Consider the following 11048-nt stretch of genomic DNA (forward strand, 5'->3'; position numbering starts at 1 on the left):
TTGTTAAAGTGCAACGAAATACCTTATATCAGCAGATGATATGTGTCTGTGGTTGGAGACTCCTTCACCAGCTTCAGGCTCCTCATTTGCGCGCGCGCGCGCGTGTGTGTGTGTGTGTGTGATATACAGTGCTGAATGAAAAAGCGGGGCAATTTGATAATAATAGCCGAATTATAATGGGCCGCATAATAATAATAATAATTATCAAATAATAATAATAATTATTATTATTATTATTTAATACATTAATAGGAGAATGAGCCTAATATCGTCTATCGACAAAGACATCTGCTATCGTCGATATCTCTGACTATCGTCGATACACGATACTATCGTCTATCGGCACAACCCTACTAACTATGCTTACCATGGATTGAACATGAATATTATCTGATATGTTTTATTGTACATATATATATATATATATATATTGTTAGAATGTAATTTGTTATTTATATCAAGTAAATGCCACTTTGTATAATAATAATAACAGATTTAATAAAATAATACAATTATTTAATAAAATAAGCCAAACTTATACACACAATAACAATAATACATAATAATACAAAAAAATAATTTTAAAAAAGGCTTTAAAGTTGCTTCCTACTTGTATTTAGTGCGCTTCTTTGTCTAAAACTGTTCAAAATCATTGAATGTAAGCTTTTCCTCCCTGAACTGCCTTTCACAATTGACGTAACTGAATCTCAAATATTCACTTTATCGCACAAAAGTAGCTAATAAACATGCAAACGTCAGAAATCCAAACGTATTATACTACAAAAACAATATAAATTGATCAAGTTATATATTTACCTTGTTTAGTCTGGATTGGATTTAGTGTATCGTTATTGGGTCCGATGCCATTTTGCCAGGTTATTCCTAGCAAAGAGCACTTTCCATGTGATACTGTATTCCTCCAACTGACGAAAAATTAACAACAAAAACAACTAAAATTAAGTATGTAGTTAGCCTAATAAGGAGAAAAATAATAATTTTCTCTCTCGTCAGGTGTTCGCACCGGTGTCAGTGATATCAAGTCTGCACTGTTTTCTGTTCTGTTGGCTCATACAGGTGAGAGGCGGGAGTTTACCACACAGGTTGCATGACTGGTGTTCTGACGATTTGTGCTACCCGCTCAGATTGTGCTACCTCCCATTAAAAAGATAGGTAGCATAAATCGATAGCGAAAAATGCTACCTATCAGATTGTGCTCCCACTTCTGTCACTTCAATAATTACAGGAGCGGAGAACAAAAACATAACTGGATTATGTGAAAAATGACAAAGTAAATTGAAAAGAGAGCCGCAAATAATATCTATTGTTTGCTAGCAGTTAAGGAGCTTTTTGTTTAAAGTTCAACACCTGTATCCCACTTCTGTCACTTGAATAATTACAGGAGCGGAGAACAAAAACATAACTGGATGATGTGAAAAATGACTTAAAGTAAATTGAAAGGAGAGCCGCAAATAATATCTATTGTTTGCTAGCAGTTAAGGAGCTTTTTGTTTAAAGTTCAACACCTGTATGTGCAGCCTACTGCGGGTCAAGACATTTTCCAAAAAGAATGGCATCAATACAAAATACAGTAAAGTCCCATGCTTCTAGTAGCTTCTAGTACTTCCTCTAAAGGGTAGATTTCAGCTCCATGCCTAACTAGTGCCTAGTTTAACACAGACTAAAAATATGACAAGTGTTGGTCTCAAATACACAGATCTGTCTTATTAGGCTACTCATGCGCTATTCACTTAGATATTGTTATTGAGGAAATAAATATTTATGCCAGGCTGGGAAGGTTTCAAGAGTGAAATCTAAAATTCCAGTATCATATTTATGCTATATCTGAGTAAACAAGATTTTTACAGAGAGGTTAAACTGTGTTCTCATGATAAAGAAGAGGCAACAAAAATTATTGCAATATTTTTTGGCCAAAAAGCAGTTTTGTATGTTACCCAGTTGAACAGGTTAATTCCAGTATCATATTTATGCTATATCTGAGTAAACCAGATTTTTACAGAGAGGTTAAACTGTGTTCTCATGATAAAGGTGGGGTCAACAAAAATGATTGCAATATTTTTTTGGCCAAAAAGCCATTTTGTATGTTACCAATTGAACAGGTTATTCACTTTTTTTCTCAGCCTTTTCATGATTACTTTAAACTGTGGTAAAAAGACTGGTTGAAAACAATGTTCTCTATTCTACACTGTACAAATCAACCAGTTCAAATTCTTTTGTTCAGTCTGTTTTGATCTGTTTTCTATGACCTGGAGATCACATTCAGTGTTTTTGTTAAGTCATTGTGGTTGTATAGGTTGCGAAGTTCATAAATCTTCCCTTTGTCTTTAGGTTGCATTCTAAAAGGAAAAAGACAATAAAAGTACATACATTACTCTAAAATTTATCACCTAACATATGTTAATCAGTTCTAAAGCTGATTGTAATAATGAACAGCCAAGATTAGGATCCCCATAACATGCTATTGTTAAAATAAGGGACTTAAACTGTGAAACCTAGCTTGGAAAGTTTACCAGAAGCGTCAACAGAACAAAAGACTGAAAAGCATCTCATGCTGCCCTCTTTTCTGTGAGAATAAGTCACAAAGCATTGTCTCCACCCAGAAGTTGAAGTAAAATGATCAGTACAGCTTTGAGCTGGACAGATTGGCATCATACGAAACCAGATTCATGGCCCAGGAGAGATGGCAAAAAAAAAAAACAGTCATGTAAAAATGAACAAAACCTACAGCAAATTTACTCTGCTATAATGTATCTAGCAGGTATATAATAGAATAATGGACACATACTACGACTCCAAGGCACCTTTTCAGTTTAAATCCTTATAAGGAAGCTCTTTTCAGAAAAATAAGATGAAAAACACTTGACAACATTCACACCAAGTGATCATTAAAATTTCATTTAGAAAAAAAAAACTTCAAGAAAACATTTATAGAAAAACTGCACAGATGAACAGTACATCTTTGAATGGTAATAGTGAACATAAATTTACATTTCTTGAACAACAAAAGAAATATGCAAAACACTCCAACTGCTTGTCATCGAGTTATGCTTCCATTCCAGAGGCTTATCTTTACCGACTGCAATTTTAGAAATATGCTTACGCCTCCCGGAATCTTTCACCTCATCTTATGGAAGGAAAAAACACTACTGAGTGTAAAAATACTGTATGGCAAAGTCTGTGAAAGCACTATTTTTGTTTGTCCAAATAGCAGACAGGCACAATACTGCTGCCCAAAATACTGCACAAAACACTACCGCTGCATGTTCATACATGTTATTTGTCAAAGGCATAAATTGTGCTGAGACTGAGAGAAATAATTGGCAAGTAGCACTTCAAAGACAGGAACGGGTGAAAAATCATGTTGACCATTTTCATAAAAGGTTTGATCAGTGTTATACACAGTTCATCTTGAGTATCAACAATTAGGCCTGTCGCAATAATTAATATATCGACTAATCGCACAATATATGTACATGACCTCAATCATTTTTAGTGCCGCAATATATCGCCCATTATATTTACTTAAAAATGAATGTCACCATGTTTTCTACATTCCACTTGTGCCTGTGTCTTTTGCAGCTTCTCGTACATAACGTGGTGTAGTTGGTGCTAGTTCAAAAATTAAAAAAATGCTTCTTTTCTAAGTTTGTATTTTCAACATAGTCATCAAAAACATTAAAAATATAGAGAATTCTCTTAAATCTGAGAAATCAGTTACAGTCTGTATAACCAGCATCAAGTTTTCTGTGTGATCAGTAGACAATTTTCCAGTGTGTTGGTTGTTCACATTCTTTCTCGTCGTCGCCACAGAACCGGTTATAGGTGGTTTTAGGTTCGAAACCTAGGATCTCCCTTTCCTCGTGTATTCTGAAAGAGAACGTTGAAACTGATGTCCCAATGAAATACCTGACAAAAACAACACAAATGTGAGTGAGTGATGTACGGTTGTTTTACAAAAGGGATAAGCCGTCGCAAACAAAAAGATTGCAAGATGAATTTAAAGGAAAAAAATGTCACACAACAGCATGTGATAGGTAGGATCAAAGGTTGTCATATCAAACAATGAGCATTCTTTCCAGTAAAGCAAGTGCCTGAGTTGACTGAAATGATTAAGCCATTATGTCATGGGGTCATACATTTCTTTTTTTAATGGAAAGAATCTACTGAGTAACGCCCAATTCAACAAAACAGAAAATAATCAAATTAGTAATAATCCTTACTCTTTTAAAATTAAGTAATTATTTTAAACATTATTTTCGCAAGTGAAAAACATTTTGTGATTATATTATACTCAATTGAGTCAATACATGGTTTAAATCAAAACAAAATAGTATAATTTCCTCTAACACTGACACTCCATCAACGTAATCTTCTAGAGACAGCACTGACAAAGAAAAATTAAAAGTCAATGAAAGAGATCAAGAAAAAAGAACTAAACACTAAAAGAAAAATCTCCACTGGCTTGAACAGCAGCTAACTCTGACTAAAATCAAGAAGGTGATTCATCTTTCAACACAGTTGATAAAGCAGTTTTTGTCCACCTAAAGCATAAAAAAACGCAGTGTCATTCAGTAACCGCTTTGTTGTTGACGAAAAAAGGAGAGCGAAGGGTGTGATTCAATACCTAGCATGAGCACAAATCCACTGGTCTATGATGGCCACCCCTCCATCCTTCAGGAGCTCCAGGTCCTCCCAGGTGGGCTCGTATTGTACCATCTCAGGTAGCATCCTTTTCAGTTTAGCTAGCTCTAAAAGCAGAAAATGCCTGATCTCACATACAAATACATACACTAGGGGTGACCCCAAATAGTCGAAGATTCGATGCTTCGATAGGAGGAGCCTGATCAAAGCCACTAGAAGGCAAGCCTGCAACCATTAGCCAAAAAAGTGTAATGGCTAAAGCTAACGCTTCCGGTCTGGCAGTACGTGGGAAAGGAGACTACTGGGACTAGAGGCTTTTTTTTTTTTTTTTTGGATAGATGTCAATGGAGCAGAGGCTTCACTACGCTGAATAAACAGCTTTTTAGAGGAGACCGCTTATCATTTAATGAATCGACAGCCTATCTGCTAATCTTCAAAATGTTTTACACTAAACAATACTTTTGGATTGAACTATTTTTAGTTTACCACGAAAAAATGCTGCACACGAAAAAGTCACTGACTTTTTGCGACAGGTGGGATTCAGCTTACGGCACTTCTCATTCATTCCTATGGTATCCATAAACGGCGACTGAGTGTCGCACAACTCTGACTGAAATTCGATGACATCAAGTCTGTAATGTGATTGGTTATTAAGGGACACGTGACACAAGTTAGCCGTTTTACAGACCCTCTTATCTCCTTATAGTTAGACAATCTCTGGCCTGATTCAACTACCAATCTCACAGTCGAATATTCGCGGGGTGTTATGAGCATGCCATTTTGGCTATATGGGGGTGATCAAATATCTGATTTCACATAGAACTACCGGTTTTCTCCCTAAAAGTTAAAGGGGTCATATGATGCGATTTCAAGTTTTCCTTTCTCTTTGGAGTGTTGCAAGTTCTTGGTGCATAAAGAAGATCTGTATAGTTGCAGAATAACAAAATTGCCATTTCCTTATACAAAGCTGTTGGATGGCTTCAGAAGACTTATACAAGTCTTCTGCTTAATATAGTATGCAAATCATATGAATTATGCTTTTACTGTGTTTGTTAGACATGCATGAATATATTTTTTTAAATGTCTCCTATTTTGTGCTGAACAGAAAAAAATGAGGTTTAGTAAACAATAACTAAAATGTTTCACATGTTTTCAAATGAACTATTCTGTCAAACATGACTGATTGATGGGTAGTGTGGCCTCTATTCTGTGAATGTTTTGTAACCAAAAAAAGGGTCTTAATGAATGCTTAAATAATTTGTACATTATTGTTGTTTTACTTTTTTCAGTCTTTTTAATCGTGTCTGTACCTTCTCCGTCTGCATCGGTGGCAACAAAGACTTGTTGTAGCTTGTGCTTCTTCATGAGACTACGGATCTTCTTCACTGCTCCTTTGAGGCTGGGCACATCTTCTCTGTGCCCCCAGATGAAGTCCTTCCTACGCAAGTGGACTCCCAGGTAAGGGGCTCCCTTAGCACTGCCCAGCCTGTTCTGGGTCCAAGAGTTTACAAAAGGTCACGCAACAAATATGACTGCTTTGTGACACTGAAATGTGCGTGGGTGTAAAGCACATGGCAAACATTCCAGAAATCCAGAAAGTCTTGTGAACATGTGAACAAAAGCTCTGACGAAGCTCAAATCCTTCATCTTGTTGCATAAACACCAGTTTGGCTACTGTGTATCTATTATGCTGGCAGCAATGACACCAGTACTTTCTGTATTTGAACAATGGGAGGAGAGAATTAATGCAAGTGAAACATACTTTCATTCGGGTCCAGTCTTCGTTGTACGGCGTCTGGTCCTGTTTGTCTGTGGAGTTGAGATACTTGGCCCTAAACTCGTCTCCTATGATACGCAAGTGTTTGGCAAACACCATACTTTGCCGTGTCTGTAGAACAATAAAATAAGATAGGTGAGATATCTTACAAAAACCTAATTATTACTATATTTTTAGGCAAATTATTTAAAAATCTTGAGAATATTAATTTATGGACTTACATCCCAGTAGTCCTTCCCAGCATAGTGATCATGGAGGACAGTTTCAGCTCTGTCCAGCATTACTGACCTGTGGTTCAGTGACAGCACATGTATAGGAACACATTTGCATTTAAAAGCTATTTGAATTCAAACTTATTTCCAAAGTGACTTACGTGGCGGTTAAGTTATTTTGTAAGACAGGAGCCAAGATAGAGGCATGTCCCTGAGCAGATAAACAGGTGACATTCAATGCTCTGGTCTCCTCATAACCCCAAAACCAACCTCTGGAGAAAAAGAAAAAAGATTTCATTACAGAAATGGAGTGCATTTCTTTCCCTAAGCATTTCTTTTTTCTGTGCAACACAAAAGATGATATTTGAAAGAATGTTGTTTTGTTTGGACTTTTTTTGCATGGGCAAAAGTTCAAAATATATTCTTTTGCATTCAACAGAACAAAGAAAAACATACACTGAAAGAACATGAAGGTGAGTAAATGATCACACAAACTATCCATTTAAATTTCAGTTTGTTTCGCTCACAAAGCCATTGTTTGGCTTCAGAAGACATATCATGCATAAGTTGTATGGACACACATTACCATTCAAAGGGTTGGGGTATTTATAATATATAATATTTGTTTTTATTTAAGAAATTTTCAACAAGGATGCATTTATTTCATCAAAAGTGACAGTAAAGACTTTTATAATGTTACAACAAAAGTATTATATTATGAAAAAGTACTTCAGTATGTTCTTTTGGATTTTCTATTCATCAAAAAAAATACTGAAAATAATTAAATAATAAACAAAAATACTAATCAGCACAGCTGTTTTCAACATTTAATAATAGTAAGGAAATGTTTCTTGAGCACTAAACCAGCATATTAGAATTGTTTCGGAAGGATCATGGGACACTGCTGAATTCATGAGCATAAGAGACTTCTTTCAAAAACATTTTTAAAAAATTATTTCCGATCCCAAACCTTTGAATGGTACTGTACCTTGACAAATATGTAAAAGAGCAAATGTAAACTTTTTTTCCAAAGAAAAAAAAAAACAGCGTATTAGCTTGGAATGACCATATATAGTGAGTGGGAGTGGGAGTGGGAATAAACATATATATGTGTGTGTGTGTGTGTGTGTGTGTATATATATATATATACACATATATATATATATGTATGTATGTAGGTATGTATGTATATATATTGACATGGGTGGGAATGAAATATATATATATATATATATATATATATATATACAGTATGTTTTGAAATATTTATTTTTGTGTGAACATTTCCTTTAACAACTATTCATGTATGGCTTTAAATGTTGCATAAACATTCCTTGCATCCGTCTATTAGTCTGTCTGTCAACAGCACCTGAACTGGCTGAACCTGTGATTTTAAAGCATTACCTGTAATATCCCTGTTTGTCTTTTGAGTACATTAGCTTTTCGATGCACGGTCGTTCATCCACCTTCTCCTCCCATTTCCCATCTGTCCAGCCCTCTGCGTAGCTCTGCAGTACAAGGATCTGGTCAATGAAGGGACCCCCAGACTCTGAGATCAGCAATAAAGACACAGAATATGGGAATCATAATTGAGTCTCAGCTTTTACTGTTTTTAATTCAGTGTTCCTACTCATATTTAAATACTACACTGTAAAAACGTTTACTGGAGCATGTTTGAGAAGAAAATACTATTTCAGTCTTTCTACTATAAAATTTAAGTCAGTGTGTTACTTTGTATTTAACTGTGGTATTTACTAGCAATTTCCGAGTGAAAATGATTGTATATGACTAACTAGACAGTCATGCAAGACTGTCCGGATAGGTGAAGTATTTTCTGTGCCACTAGCGTCACCATATGGAACTGTACGTAATGTATGTCATTTCTCCAACATACCTCCTGTCTGAATAAATTAATGACAGTTAAATAAAGCTAAATAATCACATATGATTGTAATCTCTCAAACAAACAAACACACAAAAACAGCATGGCTCACCAGCAATAAACTCCTCATACTCAATGACTGGTATGTTAGCCTGCAGGCTGGTTATGCTGAAGAATTCCCCCCACGGGATGCGAACCTGATGTATATCAGGGCTCTGCCAGTGATACAGGCGACCCCATGGAGGCAGCACTAGCACCCAGTCACCCTCTTTCCTCAGTGTCTTCAGTAAAGAGGCCATGCGAATGTACACATCTCGGCGAAGATTGAAGCCCTCGGGTGGATTTACATCATATAGGAGGTATCTGAGAATAATAACATGATCATCCCTCCTGTGCTGTGCAATACATTTTAAAATTGTGTGTGTGTGTGTGTGTGCGCAAACAATTTAATATTAAAGTTTAATCAATCAAACTTTCAATACTTCCAATTCAGACTTTTGAGCATTATTGCCTAAAAAAGAAAAAACAAATTTTTCATTACATTTATTATGAAATATTCTAGGTGATTCTTCGTTTTGATCTTTTCTTTAATCAAACTGCTTCATATTGTAAGATTAGTTATTTTTCCCTACTTCTCTCTAAACTGCAATCATAAAATAACAGATTTCTCAGACTGATATCACAAAGAACTTGATGAACAAATTAAACATTTAATAATTTAGTTGGAGCATTTTTGACCAATTAAATTTTTCTAATAAATTTATTATGATTTTTGGTACTTCCTCCAACTAAAAAGTTAAAAACTTAAAAGTTCAAACAAAACATGTTTTGTTGTAAAATGATCATTCTTTTTTTCCTATACCTTTTCAATACCAAATTTATTATTTATTTTAATTTATTTATATTCATTCATTTTTTCAATACCGAACTAAATGCATTTATAAAACAACAGATTTCTCAGACTGCTATCACAACTTTATATTTAGTGTGAAATATTCCTGGTGATTTTTTTGTCTTTCATTTTTTGTCCTTTCTCTAACCAAAATGTTACAAACAAAACGTTTTTATAGTAAAATTATGTGTAAAACTAAATGTGTGTGTGTGTGTGTGTGTTATTCCAGCATTATATCAAGCATATATAAATATTGCTTTAGTTTGAGAGACAGTCTTTTCACACCTTACAGTATTGATATTAGTTTAAAAGTGAATTATTGTAATCATGGCAATTAAAAAATATATATTAAATTATAATGCTGAATAATACCCAGTATAATATTCCATAAAGAAACATTTCTAGTTGGGTGTTAATGAAGGAGTTGCTGGAGGTCCATGAGACAAAAAGGGGAAGTCAAGCTTTTTATATTTCTGAAAGTCTCTTAACCATACTCCATACTTACGAAGCCAAAGCCTCGTCGTAACCATACTCATTTATTTTTTATTAATTACGGACTTCATGTGGCACTACATTACAGGAATAAACCAACACAAAAAGGATGTAACTATGGAGCTCCATATGTAACAGCTGTGGAACTTAGCCATGTAAATATAGGAAGCATCTTTTCCAGCACGATTCCTACCGAACATCCCGTGATGCTGCAGCCACCGGAGACAATATCGACTGCCCGGCACGAAATGCATCGTCCTCTGAAGCCGAAGTGAGTTTATAGGATAAAACAGCAATGATTAATACTGAATAATATCGTAAAATATCATGAAAGGGAGCAGACACAGCTGTTCCCCTCCTGTTCGCCATGTCTTCGTAGCCACGCACTTCCGGCGTCGGTACAGTTGCCCAGCAACTCAGGCACCTCTTTACAGAACCGGTTAATACCGGCGTTTACTGCTTTTCGTAGTCACCTAATCCAATTTTTTTAAAGTTAAAAATAGCTTTATGCATAAGATAATTAACGACCCTTATATTTTGTTTTTCTAAGAAAAAAAGAGCAAAATCTGTGCTATTGTTGTTCAATAGCAAAATGCGGATAAAACTGTAGTGGGCAGTGTCGGGACTGTTGTGACACATCGCGAGATTTCCTCGATGGTGTCGCGCCACCTTGACATCATGAAGCAGGGCCAATGAGCAGTGGCGACAGGGTGAAACCTGTGTGTACAGTGATCCAGAACATCAGCTGAACTCTGAGTTTTTTTAGCCATGTCATTAATAATCTTAACATCTGCGCACAGGTGAGTGTTCCTCAAGTGCCACAGGTTTGATGTCGTCATGGATTCGTTCTGCGTATTGACTCCAGAATTGAATTATTGCTTGCAATTTGATGTGTAGGAGATCTGCAGACAGTGCAATATAGGTCTCTTTTCCAAAAAGAATGAATGAGATAAAGTTTGGACGTTTTCTTATAAATATACAATAGCTAATAAAGTAAGGAATGTGTCGTTTAAATGTTTGCGTAGATCGAACCCAGCAATACATGCTTGTAAAGGTTTTAGAAAACATATAAAAGCAAACTACACTTTTCCTAACGTGTGTGTGTGTGTGTGTGTGTGTGTGTGTGTGTGTGTG

General features: G+C 35.5%; 3 protein-coding genes across 4 annotated transcripts in view; 1 reads left to right on the top strand and 2 right to left on the bottom strand.

Moving 5' to 3' along the window:
• LOC107741931 (uncharacterized) overlaps positions 1-859 on the bottom strand; it is a 69096-nt gene extending 68237 nt beyond the window's left edge. Inside the window, exon 1 of the mRNA XM_016554750.1 lies at positions 817-859. The gene's annotated coding sequence lies outside the window, so the exon portion shown is untranslated. The remainder of the gene's footprint in view (positions 1-816) is intronic.
• A 2798-nt stretch (positions 860-3657) lies between these two features.
• LOC107741944 (GDP-fucose protein O-fucosyltransferase 2-like) lies at positions 3658-10284 on the bottom strand. 2 transcript variants are annotated; one of them, XM_016554759.1, is made up of 9 exons: positions 10108-10284; positions 8643-8893; positions 8053-8197; positions 6810-6920; positions 6658-6724; positions 6422-6547; positions 5970-6150; positions 4643-4766; positions 3658-3885 (listed from the first exon to the last, which is right to left on the bottom strand). In XM_016554759.1, exons 1-9 carry the CDS (start codon positions 10281-10283, stop codon positions 3771-3773), a joined length of 1296 nt encoding a protein of 431 aa, XP_016410245.1. In that variant the 5' UTR covers position 10284; the 3' UTR covers positions 3658-3770. The 2 variants fall into 2 exon arrangements, with proteins under 2 accessions (XP_016410245.1, XP_016410244.1); XM_016554758.1 differs by having other exon boundaries at positions 3658-3924.
• Positions 10285-10555: 271 nt separating this feature from the next.
• The window catches only part of LOC107741945 (3-hydroxyisobutyryl-CoA hydrolase, mitochondrial), a 24053-nt gene continuing 23560 nt past the window's right edge, over positions 10556-11048 (top strand). Inside the window, exon 1 of the mRNA XM_016554760.1 lies at positions 10556-10714. Within this exon, the coding sequence (XP_016410246.1) occupies positions 10683-10714 (32 nt within the window). The 5' untranslated portion in view covers positions 10556-10682. The remainder of the gene's footprint in view (positions 10715-11048) is intronic.

Source organism: Sinocyclocheilus rhinocerous, unplaced genomic scaffold (assembly GCF_001515625.1).
Source record: "Sinocyclocheilus rhinocerous isolate Xijiao unplaced genomic scaffold, SAMN03320098_v1.1 scaffold226, whole genome shotgun sequence".
Lineage (NCBI taxonomy): Eukaryota > Metazoa > Chordata > Actinopteri > Cypriniformes > Cyprinidae > Sinocyclocheilus > Sinocyclocheilus rhinocerous.

Bases quoted from the DNA above. Each gene is read 5' to 3' on its own strand.
- LOC107741944 (XM_016554758.1), bottom strand. From the start codon at position 10,283: ATGGCGAACAGGAGGGGAACAGCTGTGTCTGCTCCCTTTCATGATATT. The intron at 6,725-6,809 runs GTAAGTCACTTT...ACTGAACCACAG, and splicing joins CAAAATAACTTAACCGCCAC to GTCAGTAATGCTGGACAGAG. The intron at 6,548-6,657 runs GTAAGTCCATAA...ATTGTTCTACAG, and splicing joins CTGGGAAGGACTACTGGGAT to ACACGGCAAAGTATGGTGTT.